General features: G+C 36.1%; 1 protein-coding gene across 1 annotated transcript; it reads left to right on the forward strand.

The window, feature by feature from the left end:
- Positions 1-19,016: 19,016 nt before the first annotated feature.
- On the forward strand, positions 19,017-19,400 carry LOC113279869. Its single transcript, XM_026528519.1, has one exon. The coding sequence runs from the start codon at positions 19,017-19,019 to the stop codon at positions 19,398-19,400; it is 384 nt and encodes a 127-aa protein (XP_026384304.1).
- The last annotated feature ends 886 nt before the right edge of the window (positions 19,401-20,286 follow it).

Here is a 20,286-nt window from a genome sequence, read left to right on the forward strand (position 1 = left end):
ATCTTTCAACCGTTATATAGAACTTAGCTTGTTACACTCAAATGAAATGCGACTTCATTTAGGTATAAGTAACCGTGCCTAAACGTGTACACTAAGTTGGCTCAACAATAGTTAACCGAAGTTATCCATATGAGCACTTTCATATCAACCTTATTCATCTTAACCACAACTAGTTCAAATGACTCAAATGAAACTAGTTATAGAGTTTTTCAATTGTTATATTCTCATAGAAGTATACACGAACACAATTGAAACAAAATCTGTTTGATTCACTCGAATCAATTCATGAATATTATAGCCACGAATTTCAAAATATTACATTCCTTATTATATAAATGTATTAGTTCATGGCACAACCGATTCTAGAACTTAACCTACTCAAGTATGCAAACGGGTACGCATATGTAAGTAGCCGGACTTGGACTGTGTCCGACAGTATGTGAACGGGTACGCATACTATCACATATCCAAAACAAAAGTTTAATTTGTACGTGTACGCATACAATAGTTCCCGGACTTCAACTGAGTTCGCCAGTATGCATATGGGTACGCATATTAAGGCTCCCGGACTTTACCTGACCTCTCCAGTACGCATACAGGTATGCATTACTATACGGGTCTTGGATCAACATATATGCAAGGGGACACATGCTATGTCTATAATCTAATCATGGTTAAGTGTTATAAACTCTATTTCAATTATGGAAATGTTCCATACGAAACATTCCAGGTCTACATCAAATGATTGTCTCATACAAATCATGTAAGATGTTACCATGCGATTTTCACATGATCATCTTTTGACTTTTGTCAAGAATATAAGATGAACTTGGTTAAAGCGAATGCTTGCCAACGCATATATCGAAAAATATGTAAGGGAGTTAAACTCATCTCTAAATATCAAATGTGTATAATCCAATACTATATAGCTATATGACTTTTGTCTCAATATAGGAGATAGAGTAGAAATAGACTTTCCGAGTGATAGATGAGTTTCAATCTCCACATGCCTTTTATTGATGAAGTTCTACAAGCTCTCCTTAGTAGTTCTTCGTCTTCAATTGATGAACATGGTGAAGTATAAATCTCAACTACACAATGTATCCTAGTCCGAGACATAGCTATAAGTAGGATAGAAATCAAGACTTATAGTTTTGATCACTAAACTTGACAAACAAGCTTGAGATAGCAACGCTTGAGAGTTCGACCGAGCAGTGCTCTAATAATCCCCCCATCCCTTTATCAATTTTAGTGACAAAACTATCAATACATATGGATTACAAAATAAATAAAACTTTGTAGCTTCTCATCCAAATGCTTGATCTCTTTGGTTCTTCAACATTACTCGAAATGTTCGTCACTTCTAAGTGCTCTAGTGATTCTGAACGTGTTCAACTCAGCATCATAGTTGTTGAAGATCCGTAGCCATAGCAATGAGAAAACAATTGCTCTCAATCATTGTTATACAATACCATAGTATTATTACACAACATCAAAGTTCAATTGTATCACAACTTTTGCAATAACACTATGGTGATATGTATCACTCCCCTTACTCAATACTTCATCTCACAATGAAAACCACTTCCCCTTACATAATGATCGGTAAACCATATGTATTTGTAGTGTGAACTACACATTAATTCTCCCCCTTTTTATCAATATAAATTGGCAAAGGTACGAAAACTAGTGGGATCCTAATGAAATTTTCATAGAGATACTTCATGACCAAAAGAGAGCATATCAACTTTGTTTCGATGATTTCACATAGTCGAAACTTAGTGTATTTATCAAGGAGTTTATAAAGATACAAGAAAAGTCCTACAATATTCCACAACCGCACTCCCCACAAATATTTGGCAATTAAACACAAGTTCAATTAAGAACTCTCCCCCATAAAATTTCATTATTGAAAGAACAACAAGAGCAACCTTACTTTTACAAGAAAAGAAGGATTTCTTTGGACATTAATGTTAGATCACTGCTCGGTCGAACTCGCATGCGTTGCTATCTCAAGCATGTTTATCAATGTTAGTGATCAAAACTATAAGTCTTGATTTCTAGTCTACTATAGCTAAGTCTCGGACTAGGATAAAAAGTGTAGTTGAGCTCAAAAACTCCATGGCAATCATCATACAAGACGAAGAACTACTCAATGAACTGGTGGAACTTCATCGACTAAAAGGTATGTGGAGACTTGAACTTATCTATCACTAAAAAATATATCTACTATATCTCCTATCTTGAGACAAAAGTCGTTTTGCTATATAGACTTTGATTATACACATTTGTTATTTCGAGCCGAGTTTATCTCGCCTATCGATTTCTCGAAATATGTGTTGGTAAGCTTTCACTTTGACGTCCTCTAAGAATGTTTCAATGATTGAAATGAGAGTTTAGATTATATAACCATTGTTGGATATAAGCATTATGTGGAAACACATAAATGTATAAGTACTTATTCCTTGAACCAAAGTATGCGTACTTTGTTGATCAGGAAAACCGGAACAAGAGTTGTGAACTCAGTCCGCGAACTGGCGGAGGTTCTCATCCCGAGAATATCTGCTGGAGTTTGTGAACTCCTTCCGGGAACTTAAGTCCGCGAACTAAGACCGCGAACTTGAGTTGGTTATATCTAAAGACGATTGTTTGTGAACTTATATTTATATAAACTAAGGAATGCAAATTGCAAACCGTGGCTATAAAGTTCATGAATCGATTCGAGTGAATCAAATCGTTTTTGCTTCAATTGTGTCTTGTATACTTCTATGAGATTTATACAATTGAACAACTCTCTAACTAGTTCATTTGAGTCATTTGAATTAGTTATGGTGAAGAAGAATATGGTTGTGAAAGTGATCACATGGCTAACCATTTGGTTAACTATTATTGAACCAACAAATGTACATGTTTGGTACGGTTACACAAACCTAAAATCGTGCATTTCATTTGTGTGTAACAAGCTAAGTTTTCGATCCAACGATTGAAATATATTAACTTGAATCTAATCAGGTTTTCATCTAATGGTGAATATTGAATGCGTTGTTACTAAGCTAACATTGATTGCAAACCGTGATTTGAAAGACTATATAAGGGAGAACTCTAGCAACTGGGAAACCTAATCCTCACACCTCATGTATGATACTAGTTGTATAAGCTAGAGTCGGTTCTCCTTTAACCTTTGGTTTCTTCTTAAAAGCCAGGTCAACGACTTAAAGACTTTGTTGGGATTGTGAAGCCAGACTGATACTACTTTCTCGTAGTTGTGTGATCTGATCTTGCTGATTCTATCGTGTTGAGTACAATCGTAACGATTGGCTTGATATTGATATCTCCGATAGACAAGATATAAAGTAGTCACAAACATCTTCGTCTCATATTTTGTGATTCCATAATATCTTCTTTCGCCGCGTCGAATAATATTATTGTGAGGTGATTGATAATTCTAGGTTGTTCTTATGGAATATAAGTTCGGGTTATCAATTGGTTCCTGTTCACCTTGATTTATCAAAAGACGGAGCAAAAATCTTAGGTATTTCTATGGGAGACAGATTTATCTATTATCGTATACTTTTCTGTGTGATACAGATTTGTTTATTAAAGTCTCCGACTTTGGTTCATAGCAACTCTTAGTTGTGGGTGGGATCAGCTAAGGGAATCAAGTACGTAGTATCCTTCTGGGATCAGAGACGTAGGAGCATAACTGTACCTTGGATCAGTGTGAGATTGATTTGGGTTCAACTATATTCCAGAACGAAGTTAGTTTGTAGTAGGCTAGTGTCTGTAGCGGCTTAATACAGTGTGCATTCAATCTGGACTAGGTCCCGGGGTTTTTCTGCATTTTCGGTTTCCTCATTAACAAAATTCTGGTGTCTGTGTTATTTCTATTTCCGCATTATATTGTTTATCTTTATAATTGAAATATCACAGGTTGTGCGTTAGATTCAATCAATTAGAATATCCAACCTTTGGTTGTTGATTTACATTGATTGAGACTTGAACATTGGTCTTTGGTACCGTTCAAGTGATTTCTCTTGTATTTAATTTGACTCGCAGATTTCTATTTGCTTGAGTAAGAATTGAATCGGGAAAGAGAGATAAAACTCTTTGATATACTTTTTAAAGATTGAGTCTTGTTGATTCTCTTAAAAGTATATTGGAGTTTTTCCATACAGATTGCTAAGCGAATTATTGGGTGTTGTTGTTGTACCCCCGCTTTTCAATTAATCAAATTACATGAAACATGAATTTGTATCCAAAAAACTTAATTGAATTAACCACAAAGGAAATGATCAATTCAATTGGCCATGCTCAACATAAGAAAAATTACGGAGCAACACAATACATTCACAAAGATGTGGATTAGGGAAAGACTATTCCAAGAAAGACACGAACACTCGAGGACTAGATGTGGAAGACTACTGGATAAGAAAAGATCCAAAAAGAAATACTCACTGTTTTCAAATATTTCTTACCATCATGGCTCAATAACTAAGAGCCTTAATCAGATCCTACATAAGAGATACAAAATAGTTACAAGGAGTCAAGAAATGACTCAACCTTCACATAAGGAGAAAACAACTAAATCAAACACAAGAAAAATGGTAACCAACAGTAGATTTGAGCATCTCAAAAATATTATCCTTGAAACTCTCAAGGAAGATATAAGGATCAAATTACCTAGAACTAGGTAGCAACGTGATATGTAACCCACCATGAGTATTGAGAGATGAGTTGTGAATAACATCTGAATGTTTGAACCTAGTATTTCTTACCTTCCTTCGGCTATTTCTTATTCCGGAAGAATTCGACATAAAACTTTTAGTAGATCCATCAGAGAGATTTTTTTGAGGATTAAGTCTAGGACCTTTGGAGGTCGGTTCTAGAAGATCAGAATTGTGAGATCTCCACCTTCTAGACTTACCAGTTTTATTCTCATAACTAATGGGAATGCGAGTATTTATGGTGTAAGAATTTGCACCATGAGAAGGAACACAATTGCAGAAAAGATTTCGAGATGAGTGACCATTGAAATCCATTTAATGAGAGTTCTGGTTTTCTGCAGGAATGAAATCCATTGTAGATGTCGTCAGACAATTTACTCTGTCGATAGTAAAAAGAAGTAGATTTCAAAGTTCTGAAATCTGTTTTTTTCTAGAAAAACAATGTAGAACATGGTGATTCTTTTTCCCACAAAAAGAACAACATCGTGAATCAGAAACATAATTCCCTTGACTCATAACCTTTTCTGTCACACGCGAATTGTGCAAGTGACTCAAAGCGGGTAATTCCTTGAAGGGAATTTTCTTCACGCTTGGAGATAATTTATGAGTACTCGAAAAAGGTAATGAGGATGCCTTGCTCATCAAGACAGAGTTTTCCTTTTTCAAGGTGTGACACTGTACTTTGGCACATCGAAGAGATGCAACAAGTTTCTCTTTTTAAACCGATGGTTGTTTATTTCTGATGAATGAGCCTTGATAAACGTTCTTCTCTAATTGAGTCTTCTTTAATAGTATCTTCAAGTATACTAATCTTTTCACGTTGTACAGTAGTTTCTTGAACCAATTTTTTGATATTGTTAGAGAGAGATTCAATAAAGCAATAGAGTTCACATTCTATTTCAAGAGACTTCTCAAATTCATCAATGAGCTGATCATTCTTTTTTTCAAGTGTCTTGATTTTAGAAACTTGAAAATCAATGATTTCAACAGATTTTTTTAGTGCTATGGTGATTTCCATTTCATATTCTGACAAGGTGTCAATTGTCATGTTTTTACCTCGGGATTCGGAAGAATCGGCTGAGGAGTTATCCTTTGAGGTAAACCCAAGGATTTTGGCATAATCAAAAACATTGGAAGACATCTCAAAGTCTGTTTTTTGTGAGATACTTCTTAGGTCCACAAAAATCAGACTGCCACAAACACATAATTTATGAGGTCTTAAACGTGTTTGCCTGTTCTGATACCAATTGAAAAAGCGGGGGTCTAACAACCACACCCAATATGTTTGGCAATCTGAATGGATTAACTCTAATATACTTTCAAGAGAATCTACTAGACATTCAGACTCAATCTTTAGAAAAGTATATCAACGAGTTTTATCTCAATTTATCAATTCAATCTGCAATCAAACAAATAGAAATTTGCGATCCGATCGAATAAGAGAAATAACTTGGATGGTATCACAAACCAATATCCAAGTGTCGATCAATTCAATAAACAAACCAAAGGTCGGATTCAAGAACTGATTGAGTTTAATGCACAACCTGTGATATTTCAATTATATAGAAAATATAACGCGGAAAAGAAATAACACAGATACCAGAAATTTTGTTAACAAGGAAACCGCAAATGCATAAAAACCCCGGTACCTAGTCTATCTTTGAACGCCGCATTGTATTAAGCCGCTACAGACACTATCCTACTACCAATGAGCTTCGTACTGGAATGTAGTTGATCCCTAAGAGCAATTCATATAGAATGAACAAACTCAGAGTTTGTTCATTTTTCTCCAACTATGGAAACAACAAACATGAAAATTGGATGTTCAAATGAATATATTTTTTGGTTTGAACATCGAGTTGGAACAACCAGCGCGCGTCTGTGGAAATGACGGGCGTCATTTCTACCAACGCTGGCGTCTGAAAGAATGACGCTAGCGTTAGAAATTCAATGCGCGTTTTCACTTATGGCGCCCACTTCCGTATTAAAGACGCTAGTGTCTGACCCAATGTCGCCAACGGCTAAATCTGAACGGCTGGAAAATCTTGTGATCCAATGGCTACATTTTTTGAAATCTATAAATACTCCTCATTTCAACTCTAAATTCACACATTCTACACATTCTTCTCTTCACTCTAAATTCTTGATTGAACATGTCTCGACACCTGTTAGTTCGAAAAATTCCGTATGCTAAAGAAGAAGATGAATCTATTTGCAGAAACTATGTTTTTTTATCTACTCAGCTTGTTTCGGCAAACTATCCATGGGTGAATTTCTGGGAGATTATTCACGATGGGTTCTGCAGTGACACTCGTAATCCGAGTCGTCGTTTTATATGCGACATAGAACATCGTTTTGGTACAATTAAGAAAGAAGTAAGTGAGTTTGTAGCTTTAACCATACAAGTAAATCGATATCAACTAAGTGGTGAAACTGATGCTGAGATGGTAACAAGATCTTTGGCTGAATGGAGAAGATGGAAAAATGTGGCTTCTCCTTTCAAAAAATGTTTTGAAATCCTTAAGGTGTTGAACAGTTTCAACCCCTTCTTTATAGTACCTAGTACTTCTTATCATTAGTGAAGCTAATGTAATGTTGTCCGTAGTAATTTATTGAAGCCAGTGTAAAACGCTTACTTTTAAACATATGTAATTTTATTTAATTAAAGACTGTCGTACTTCTAAAACTAAAACTACACATGTAGCAGAACTAAAAATTACAATAATCTCTCTAACGTCGCTCATCTCTAGCTCCCTCATTGTTATTTTCTGGAGCCAATAATTCAAAAAGTCCTGGGAATAAACCTGGGAAATCACCTAAAGCCAACTTAGTTTGTAAATTTCCAAATGGGGATAGACCTGGTTGAACAAAATTAGGCGATTGGTAAGCACTCTGTGTACTCGGTCCTCCAAGCATATAAGAGATTTGTTGTTGTGGTGTTGTTGGTGTGTAGCATTCATTTGGGTTGTAGGGCACATTTGGGTTGTAGGGCGAGAATAATGATGCAATGGGCCTAGGTTCAAGACGAAATGCCTGAGGTTGAGATACATGCACAATTTTTGGTGAAGTAGTATTGTGCCGTGTTTCTCGCACCACTGTTTCTTCACTTTCGTGCCGGCTGTTTTCTTCACTTTCGTGCCATGATGATCTGTTTCTCCTGGTGGAATCGAAAGAATGTGATTGCCTCCCATAATCATTTACATTTGGACTTACAGTTGGATTCATTCCAAATATTGTGTCTGTATGCAATTTTCGTAGTTGTTCCAAGTACATCGCCTTTACTTTCCGATTCCGCCAATGCAAATCGTTGAGTTGAATTCGCAACTCTTCCTCACTGGAAGTAACATTGTAGTAAGGATAATCACGTTCCGTACCTTGGGAAACAATGGGGACCGTGGTTGTCTCACCTTGTGAAGTAATAATTTGTAGCTCCCAACGAATTTCGGGCATATTTGACGAGGATGATGAAGAACTTGCACCCGTTCTGGGATAAGTCATAAAGCTTGGCTCTTATGGAGGTGGTTGGCTGGGAACGATACTTGGATTATGGGACATGTTTGATAACCCTGGGAAATCAAACCTATAGACGTGCATGTTTTGTGTCCCAATTACAGCCTTTGTAATTGATGTGTACCAGTTGACATACTGCGCTTCATTGTTATTCCTCCTTGTATTTAGTTCATACCTCCCCAACCGGTTATTCTCAGCCGATCAAAATCTGATGCAGAGGTTTGCATCTGTTGTGGCGGGTTAATTGCAATTGCAAATATACCTTGTATATGGTACTACACTCTTTCTCCCAGATACCAAACCCCTCTTTGTGACTCCGGACTGTAAAAAACAACTCTACGCATAGAATAATCAAAAATACGTACTCCAACATTATCACCATACTGAGGTAAATCAACATATGGGTGGACAACTACGTTGTTGAGGCTTCGAGTCATCTGATGAAACCTTTGAACAAAACTGGAACCAAAGACGTCGCTGCCAATGTTCTTCTCTAAGTTGTCCTTCATATACATGTTTCCAACATTGAAATCTAAGTGTCCCGTCTGTTAGGATTGGTTTACCAACACGGGAGTAGGTATACCACCAATACTGCAAATTACTCCATAATTCTAGTATATTAACTAAATAATCTACATTTGTTCATAAAAAATATTTAAATTTAGTAACAATAATAAATTTAAAAATAATAATTTTGATATTTGCCTCTATGATGCTCCAGAAACCAGTAATTTTTTCCGCCCATGGACGCTTTATCCAGCGCACAGTACAATTCTTCTAAAATTACAGATCCCCAGTCATAATATGGTGCTTTTTCGAGATCTTCTAACGCTTCAAACCAACCAACATGAGCAACATTACTTGAGTTTGGAAAGAATGTCTGACCCAATACCCATAAGATAAACAACCTTTCGTGTTCAAGATAGTCATCTACATGTGCTGGGTTTCTGGGTTTGGTTAGGAGAATCTTCAAGGCCGCACATATAATCCCACCTCCTTTCAAATCACTACGAGGGATATCTGATTCCAAAAACGAGGGACAAAGCGTCTCCCATTTACTATTTGAGATCCATTTGTCTTGGTTGAATGGTGGCGAGTCTCTCATTCCACTTGGGATCCCACAAATGAAATACAAATCAAGGGGAGTAATTCCTATTATAAGTATAATATCAACAATGGTTATTTATTTTCATTATTTAGTAATTATTTAAATTTTTTAATTTAAGTTAAGTTAAAAAAACTTATCAATTTCGAAATCCATAAAATGGAATGTGTGCATCGTCATCCACCACCTTTCTACCACTGTTTTCGGAATTTTTTTGTTATGATTTCTAGGCTATATTCTATAAAGAGCACGCCAAGGATATCTGTCAACCCTTTCTCGGACTGTAGACGGTAGACCAACATAAATAGCATTTAATTCTGAAAATCCACCTCTCGTGATATAATAATCCTCAGACCGTTCACGATGCCCGGGCACATGACCTGGGAATAATAATGGAGCAGCAACTATATTTGGCGAAGCAAACTCTGTTTCTCGATTTTGAGTAAAATCTACACCTGTGTGAGGCAATGGTGCCGATTCATTTTTCCGATCTCTTTTCTTCTTTATATCATTCGCCGCTCCTCTCACTATGTTCATATTGTATAGAAATTTTTGATTTAGAAGAGTTTTAGAAGAAGGAAATGGAAGTGGTGTGAGTGAAAATGAAATCATAGAATGAATTTATAATGTTGAAATTCGACCGTTGGAAATATTGATGTTAGACAGTTGACCGTTAGAGACTTTGTGTCTAATGCCCGCGTCAAAATAACGAGCGCCAGAGTCGGGCATTCCAACGCTAGAGTTTTGTTTGCTGACGCCGATTTCAGTCTTTCGGCCGCGTGCCTGTTATTCCAACGCCCTACGCTTTGCCATAGTGGAAAATTCAGTTTGCCCATCAACGTGGCTCAACAAATGTTTGAGTTTGGCCATTGCCATAGGAATTTCTCTAATTAATCTCAAACTGATCAAGGTACATTTGTGCTCCTAACGTTTCTGAACCCCAGCAGGATTCTACGCACTTGATTCCCTTAGCTGATCTCACCCAAAACTAAGAGTTTCTACGACCCAAAGTCGAAGACATGATAAAAAAATCTGTCTCACACAGAAAAGTCTATTGATATAGATAAATATGTCTCCCACAGAAATACCTATGAGTTTTGTTCCGTCTTATGATAAATCAAGGTGCACAGGAACCAAATGATAAACCAGACTTATATTCCCGAAGAACAGCCTATTATTATCAATCACCTCACAATAATCTTAATCGTATGGAAGCGAAACAAGATATTGCGGAATCACAAACGATGAGACAAAGATGTTTGTGACTTCTTTTAATCTTACCTATCAGAGATAAATCTCAAGCAAATCTTAGAAAATATAGTTCTCAATCACGATAGTATTAGTAAGATCGGAACACGCAACTACAGAGAAAATAGTTGGGCCTGGCTTCACAATCCCAGTGAAGTCTTCAAGTCGTTAACCTAGGGGATTTGGAATAAACCTAAGGTTAAAGGAGAACCGACTCTAGCCGAAACTAGTATCACACAGGAGGTGCGGGGATTAGGTTTCCCAGTTGCTAGAGTTCTTCCTTATATAGTCTTCAAATCAGGGTTTGCAATCAATGTTACCTTGGTGACAAAACATTCAATATTCATCGTTAGATGAAAAACTGATTAGACTCAAGCTAATATCTTTCAACCGTTAGATCGAACTTAGCTTGTTACACACAAATGAAATGTGACTTCATTTAGGTATAAGTAACTGTAACTAAAAGTGTACACTAGGTTGGCTCAACAATAGTTAACCGAAGTTAGCCATATTTCATATCAACCTTATTCATCTTAACTAAAACTAGTTCAAATGACTCAAATGAAACTAGTTATAGAGTTGTTCAATTTTTAAATTCTCATGGAAGTATACAAGAACACAATTGAAACGAAATCGGTTTGATTCACTCGAATCAATTCATGAACATTATAGCCGCGGTTTGCAAAAGATTGCATTCCTTATTATATAAATATATTAGTTCATGGAACAACCAATTCTAGAACTTAACCCACTCAAGTATGCAAACGGGTACGCATACTTAAGTAGCCGGACTTGGACTGTGTCTGACAGTATGCGAACGGGTACGCATACTATCACACATCCAAAACAACAATTGAATTAGTACGCTTATGGGTACGCATACAATATTTTTCGGACATCAACTGAGTTTGCCTGTATGCGTACAGGTATGCATACCAAGGCTCCCGGACTTTACCTGACCTCACAGTACGCATACGGGTATGCATACTATACGCGTCTTGGATCAACATATATGCAAGTACGCATACTATGTCTATAATGTTATCATGGTTAAATGTTCTAAACTCTATTTCAATCATTGAAACATTCTTATAGGATGATAATAGTTGTTTTCACAAACTATTAGCATCAAAGAAATTTTTAAGTTATTGAAATAATTAATACGAAACATTCCAGGTCTACATCAAATGACTGTCCCACACAAATCATGTAAGATGTTACCAAACAATTTTCACATGATCATCTTTTGACTTTCGTCAGGAATATAAAATGAACCTGGTTAAAGCGAAAGCTTGCGAACAAATTATTTCGAGAAATATGTAAGCGAGTTAAACTCATCTCGAAATATCAAATGTGTATAATCGAATACTATATAGCTATACGACTATTGTCCCAATATAGGAGATAGAGTAGAAATAGACTTTCCGAGTGATAGATGAGTTTCAGTCTCCACATACCTTTTGTTGATGAAGTTCTACAATCTCTCCTTAGTAGTTCTTCGTATTCAATTGATGAACGCCGTGAAGTCTAAAGCTCAACTACACAATCTATCCTAGTCCGAGACATAGCTATAAGTAGACTAGAAATAAAGACTTATAGTTTTGACCACTAAACTTGACAAACAATCCTGAGATAGCAACGTTTGCGAGTTCGACCGAGCAGTGCTCTAACAAAGACTTTTGATAATAATATGCCTTTAACATATACGCCTACTTTATTTCCTTTAAATCAAAGGTCAAGGTGTCAAAATCTATTTGCGGTAAACAAAGATAGCAAACCTCACAAATCTGGAACTTACGACTCCCGAAGAGCATCCTAGATTCTTAACCACCTTCAATCAATGAATAATCTTCAAAAGATCACTTAAGATCAATTTTCAGATATGTATCTTGATGTGTCACAAAGTATGAGAAAGAGAATTATCTATCTTGCCTGAAAGAGATTACGAAAACCACAATAACAGAAAAGAAAGATCAGGATACACGAACTATCAAGGTAAAGATAATCAGATCTGGCTTCACAAGTCCCTAAAGCGAAGATTTTTAGTCGTAAACCTAATTATGTTTTTCAAAGAAAACCTAGGTCTATAGAGGACGACTTTAGAATCAACTAGGACACAAAGTGTCATGGATTGAATTTCCTAGTTGAAAGAGCATCACTATTTATAGTTTTCAAAGACCAGGGGTTGCTTAAATTCAAGATAAGATAAATTGAGAATCAGACAAACACTTTTAGATCTTGTAAATATAATAGAAGAGTATACATAGTCGACTGGTTAAAGAACCTTGTATAATGACTGTTCGGTTTGGCACGTATGCCATAAGAACTAAAAGCAATTTGATGTTCATTAAACACCCAAGAATTTAATCATGATACACACACATAAGTGTTTGAGTGATAGATGAAGTCTTAGAAGTGTTTAAGAGAGTTAGAGCAATGCTAAACATAATAAAAAAAATAATTCTTTGAGCATCTTCCAAAATCTGTTGGACAGTTGGTAGAGCGGTTCGTGAAATGTAAGGCTTGTTCATGAGTCAAAGTGAAACGGTTCGTCAAATCGGGTTCTCCAACCCTACTAGACTACCAAAATCAGTTGATAACGGTTCGTTAACCGTGTTCGCCAACTGCTAGCATACAATACCAACTTCAAAATTTTAGTTCACCACGGTTCATGAACTGTTCCCAATTGAACTTACGGTTTGCGAACCAGTTCGCCAACCTTCTATGTATTTTTGAAACTCAGATATCTATGGTTTGCGAACTGGTTCGCCAACCTAACCTGAGAAGAAATAACAGAAGTTCTAAATTTCTCTCTTTTGATGTTGGAAACATTCCCAAGTGATAAAATCATGCATAGGCAATTTTCAATTGATCAACAAATTAATTCACAAATAATAAATTGCTTTGAACTAATATTGTTTAGGACCTTTGAACATCTTTACTAAAATCACATTTCGATATTTTTAACAAGACAATCTTAACTCGAAACTTCTTCTTTGAAAATCTACCAGAAGTCATACGACATAGTTTCAATAGATAGAAGGGTAAGATAGTGAGTAAAATAGAATGGTTCAGTCTTCACATACCTGATACATAAGTTCTTCAAATGTCTTTTTCAATTATCAGTCTTCGAGGGTGATGTCTGATACTCAACTACCAAATTATAACCTAGTCTGAGACGTGGCTTAGTAGGATAGAATCAATAGTTTTGTTCATATAACATTGACAACAAGCTTGAGATAGTAAAACTTATGGATTCGACCGAGAATTGCACTAATAAAAGCTACTCTATAAGAAGTAGCTAGCACCAACATGGGATAAGGATTCATATCAAGTATATATCCACATCCACAAAGCATACACTATGCTTGATGAAACTGTGCCAATGCATTATGTTCAGATTTTCAAGGATGGACGCCTTGCAGCATCCTAACTTTCTAGGGTCAATGTAAGGTGCGGTTAGGAGGTCACTAAAGGGTATCGGTGTACATGGCTCGGTTCGGTTTTTTCTCAAACCAAAACCGAACCATTACTCTCGGTTTTTTATTTCCAAATAACCAAAACCGTGCGATTAACCAACAGTTTCGGTTTTTAGTTTCACCACTGGGATCCGGTTTTACCATTTGTTTTGGTTTTACCATTAGTTTGTCAGTGTCGTGTAACTGACAGTTAATGAAAAAAATACAAAAAAAAAATGAAAAATGAAAATATAAGACCTCCTGGAGCGCATGAAACCTACCATCGAGCCTCATGAGGAACCAAGCCAAGGGAGCCGAAGCGGATAGGGGGGCTGTGATTATGTCGCAAGGGCAAGCTAACTCTACCTTCCATGTCAAACTCTACAATATTGCGCCATCGGGGACCCGAACCTAAGACCTCCTGGAACGCATGAAACCTCTGTGAAACGGGAGTGACCATCTGAGCTAGGTGACCCATTTTTAAATATAGAATTTTATGGTTTAAATCTACGGATAAAATTAAATATAGTTAATCTAAGGTAGATATAATGGTTGATGTTAGTTAAATCAAAGCTAACCAGTTTTACCATTGGTATTCGGTTTTTAATTACATCAAATCAAAACCGAAACCGTTACTCGCGGCTTTTATCTTTTTAACCAAAACCATCAATTAGTAAATGGCTCGATTCGATTTTCCCTTAATCGGTTTGGTTCGAATCGGTTTTAGCAGACAACCGTTACCATGTACAACCCTACTAAAGGTGTACCCAAGGAAATTAGGGCTTGCTCAAGAGCTCACATTGACATAAGCGTATATCATTGATTTGATGTTTTACTTATTCTTTTCTTTCGGTGGAAATCATTCACATCAAAAAAAACTTCATTACATTTCATATGGGTTTCAAACACATCGAGGAAAAGTCTCCATAAGTAGTATAAAACAACATATGAATACCTATTAGCTGATATCTGCCTAAGTGACATGTCATGGGAAGAAGGTCGGGTTCATACCTAGAGAAATAATCATTTAGCATGAACAGTCGGCACTTTGGATTGAAGGAGAATTGCAAGGGAGTAATTGAATTTTCACAAGGTCAAACAATAACTTAATACAATGGAGAGACCAGGAGATAATTTCTGAAGCTAAAAGGTTTCTGATGTCACGTGTGAGTTTTTTTTGGGTTTTTCTTTGAACTATAAAAGTAGTAACAAGGTAGCAGATGAATCTGAAAAACAAGCAAGAAATCAGGGGTACCACATGCAACATTGGAGACAGATGCCATCTTTAATTCAACATGATTGAACTTATGATTCCAGTTTTTTAATTTCTAATGTTTTGTATTTACAATTTGAGGAAAATGGTTTGTTGGAAGTTTCTCGTATCACAATTTTCACAATTGAGATAAGGGCAGCCAAAAGACTAAATAGCCTCTTGTAACTTTTTTGCTTCAATACATTTTTATTTCTTTTTGATAGTTTGGAAGAGTGGTCTTAGGCTACATCCTTAACTCCTTATAAGGAGTTATTTTTGACAATTACGGGGTTTAAAACCCTACCTCCGCGGTGCGAGGATTGCTTCAGTACATTAATTTTCAAAAAATAAATAAAAAATTAAGACTCCGAACCCCTCTCAAAAGTCTCATCATACATTGTGCAGAAATTTCTTTCTTCTCGGCACAAATGTCATAAAATTCTGGCGGTTGATCTTTTCTTTTAAAGCGTATCTCAATATCAACGGTGACTAGAGATGAAAGATCTTCTAGAGTTAAACTTGTTGACATGCAACTACTAAAGATGAAGAATGCAACGACTTGGAGCATGCGCAGTTTAACCTCACTATCGTGTTCATCATCTCGACTGACAAATTCAAAATACTCAAGTTTAAGCAACTATATATATGTGTATATATATATTTATATCCATCCCATTTCCATGACCAACGATTCTAGAGAAGGAAAACTTGAAAAGAACATATTCGTTAGTTTTTCATGAATAAATGATATCCTTCTAAGTTTCAGAAGCAATGGTTTGAGTCGAGGTAAATTCATTTCATGAGGTAGAATAACTTTGGTCCCAAACAGTCAATTTCAACTCCATATTTTTCAAAGATTTATAAGTATAGACTAGTAGTAATCTCAAAACCATTTTCAGCGTGGTTTTTGTTGGCACCCCAATTTCGCACCCTCCAAAAAAATACTATTTTACGCTTCGAAACCGCGTATAAAATACGGCCGAAAGTTTCTAGTGTCGTCAGGACAGTAAAAAGATAAAGAGTAAGAAGCACTATTCATTCCCTACCAACACCCTATCACTCACCAACATATTTCCAAGAGAGAAAAATAAATTTATTATACTCACTTTTGATTTTATAAATCAATGCCAAAAAGATTGGGGTATACCCAGATTAATTGGGGTATACCCATTTTATTCCTATTTAAACTAGTGTGCTAATGGGTGTCTAAAAGGTGTTAAAAGACCAAATTGCCCATACTAAAAACCATGCCGACCAAAACATATTAAAAAAAAATCAAAATCTTTCTTTTACACTCTAACTATACATGTGAAATAAAAAAAAAAAAAGAAGGATCAAAACGAACCAAAAGTCGACAGGGTATTTTTTGTCGACCTTGCCGACTTAAATATAGTCGGCGGGGTATAAGGTTGAATACCATGCCGACTTTTCATCTCTGAAATTAGCAGTTACAGGGTCGGCAAGATATCCATCTCTATACCTTGCCGACCATATTTTAGTCGGAAGGTTATGAAACTAATACCTTGCCGACTAATCATGCATTTGTAACACCTTCTCTGTATGTCAAAAATCCTATAGTCGACAGGGTATTTTTTATCGACCTTGCCGGCCATAAGTTGTCGGCATGCTCTTCATCCGCAGACCTTGCCGGCCAGATATAGTCGGCATGTTCTTCATCCGTAGACCTTGTCGACTTTTCATATTTTCATAACTGAAAATGTTGATTCCTTCTATAATTTTGAGTATAAAATCGTCCAGCAGCTCTACAATCCCATATTTATAAGTGTTTGGATAGTACAATTTTATTTCCGTTACAAGTAGAATTCTAAAAAAAAAAAAAATCTCAAAAATCTACCCACATCCATGAGTTCAATCTAAAATAAAACCTAACTTCAAAATTTTAATCAACTAATTAACTTATTAAATTAATTATCCTAATCACATTTATTAGTGTTAATTAATCAAGGATAGATTAACCATTTTTGTAAATATGTGGATAAGGAGCTTTGTGTTTTACTTTCAAATGACCTTATTTTGTCTCATTTGGTATATCCCAATTAATTTGATTATATCCCAATCAAATCCGGAAAAAGAAATAGGCAAATATCTTTGTAAAAAGAAAACAAAATCCATCGACTAAAGATTTTTTCACAACAATTTGGCGGGTCCGGAAATATCGTTAGAATAGCAATAGTTACCAAGGACTGTGGACTTTTAAATATTGTGATTAAACTAGAAGGAAGAGAAAGGATCAGATTTCATTTCAAAGCATTACACATTACGAAACAAATCTTAATGCCTACTGAACTGGAGTACTGGACGGCATACGACTACAAATTGCTTAAAAAAAATTGTTGAAAGGTGCTTACAGTAAACAAAAATAACTCTCTAACAAGGGTAGCTTAGGCCGGTTGCTATGGCAACGGGCTAAACCCTCCATTTACCATGCCAGCTGGCCTGACAAACTGGCCGAGCCACTATAGGAGAAAACATAAGCGGTCAAGTCTCCACCGAACGGTTGAGCAAAGACCGACCGGCGTTAAGCGGCCCAATCTCAATCGCTAACGGTCTTTTTAAAGCCGGTTGGTCTTGTAATCATTGGTTATCAAATAGTGAAATAACGGCTATTTCCTCCCCACGTTTCTCTATAAATTCACCCCATTCAATTCAATTAAATCACACCTAATTTTCTCATTAACTCTATCTTACTCACTCTTTTGTACCTTAATCATCTGTTTAATTTTTCAACTCAATGGATATGGATTCTTCTGACGAAGAAGTGCGTATTCATATGGATCGATTTGAAGAAAAACAATGAATATTCGTTCAGGGGTTGAATCAAATTGATGATGAGTCAGATGAAGATAAAGAACTAACCAACAACTTGATGCAGCTATATTTATCGGGGCAAATACCTAGAGATCCAGAGCCAAGAGAAGTCTTCACAAGAAGATATACGTACCGGGGTCGGGATGAATGTCACGAGAAGCTGATGCACGATTACTTTCTTCCTGACTGTGTGTTCTTTGATGAAAATTTCCAAGGTCGATTCCGCATGCCCAGACATTTGATGCTAAAGATTATTGGTGAGCTTTGTCACATAGAACCTCAATTTAATTATCAGTATGATGCACTGAATATTAGAGGTCATAGCCCTGAACAAAAGGTTACTTCGGCTTTGAGGATTTTAGGATATGGAAGACCTGTAGATTCTAATGATGAGTACCTTCGCATTGAAAAAACAACTGCATACAAGTATCTTGCATTGTTTTGCGAAACAATGATTAATCATTTTGGTCCTACCTATTTATGAAAACCAACTGATGCAGATGTTAGAGAAATATTAAAGCAGAATCAGGAAAGGGGATTTCCTGGAATGCTGGGTAGTCTTGACTACATGCATTGGGTATGGACCGGATGCCCTACCTATTGGGTCGGTCAGTATAAGGGTCACTACGCAAAACCAACAGTGATCCTTGAGGCTGACGCTTCTTATGATTGTTGGATATGGCATGCTTTTTTTGGTCTCACGGGATCTCAACGATATAAATGTTTTACACAAATCGCCTTTGTTTGAAGATTTAAAGTATGGAATTTCTCCTCAGGTAAATTTCAGTATCAACGGGAATCACTACACTCATGGTTATTATCTTGCAGATGGAATTTATCCAAAATGGTCAACTTTAGTTCAATGTTACCGTCAGCCACCTACCGGTTAAATGGGTCGTTCATACTCGTATTTCAATAGTAAACAAATGAATCTGAGAAAGGATGTGGAACAGGATTTTGGAATTCTGAAGCGGAAGTTCACAATCTTTTGTGGGCCTTATCGTGGTTTAAGTGCTCGTGAAATGCATAAGGCTATGTTGACTTGCATCATTATGCATAACATTGTTATCCAGGAGACCCGTCGTAATAAGAATTGGATTAACCATCAAGATGAATACTTAAGGCCTGAGATTATACCAGCTAGAGGATTACCTGCAAGGAACTATGTGCAAATGACCAGTCATATTGAGAATAGAACTCTGTATAACAGGTTGAGGGAAGATCTCAGTGCGAATCTATGGGCTGAGTTTGGAAGAGATGGGGGACGAATATAGTAGTGTTTGTTTCATTTGTTTTTGTGTTTTTTATTATTGTTTCATTTGTTATTTATTTTTATTTTATTTTAAATTATTTAAGTTTCATTTATTGTTCCATAATTTTGTTTTGTAGTTGTTTTTTAAGTTTAAATTTTTTAACGGTCATTAAAAGTAGCGGTCTAGACTTCATCGCTAGCGGTCTAGACTCAACCGCTAGCATTCCTTATAAATCCTTCACTTCATCCATTTCAAACTCACACATCACTTCTCTACAAAAACTTTTCTACTTTCTGGTTAAATTATGGATGATTCTAGATTCACTGAAAATGAAGATTTATCTCTTTGTAGAAACTATATAATACACTACCCGAAGAGAGGTGAAGAACGACGGATGAACGGTTTACCTAGTATGAGTTATTTGGGTAAAATTCATGATGCCTTCTGCACAGAGACAGGTAATCCTTATAATCGGGATCATGCTGCTTTGTTTTTCCGATTCATGGATATCAAAAAAGAGCTTGTGGATTTTATAGCTATGAAAAGGATTGTCACTCGATCCCGTGTTAGAGGTGAGACTAATGCTGAATTGGGCATACGAACTCGAGACAAGTGACGAAGATGGAAACGGAAATATTTCGAATACGAGGCGCATTACCAAATTCTTAAGGAGTTTTTTAATAACTCTTATGGGATGTTAAGCTTAATTATGTTTTCATGGATGTTGTCAAGTTTAAGTTTTAATGTAATGCAATGAAAAAAGTAGAATTTGTAATGAAAAAACCAGAACAATTTCATTCACCATAACCAAACTACTACATATTCATTAAAATTAAAGCTGATACACTAAGTAATTAAGTGGCACTACTTCATCGTCGTCTTCATCATCCTCATTTTCATCTTGAAC

Source organism: Papaver somniferum, chromosome 5, assembly GCF_003573695.1.
Source record: "Papaver somniferum cultivar HN1 chromosome 5, ASM357369v1, whole genome shotgun sequence".
NCBI lineage: Eukaryota > Viridiplantae > Streptophyta > Magnoliopsida > Ranunculales > Papaveraceae > Papaver > Papaver somniferum.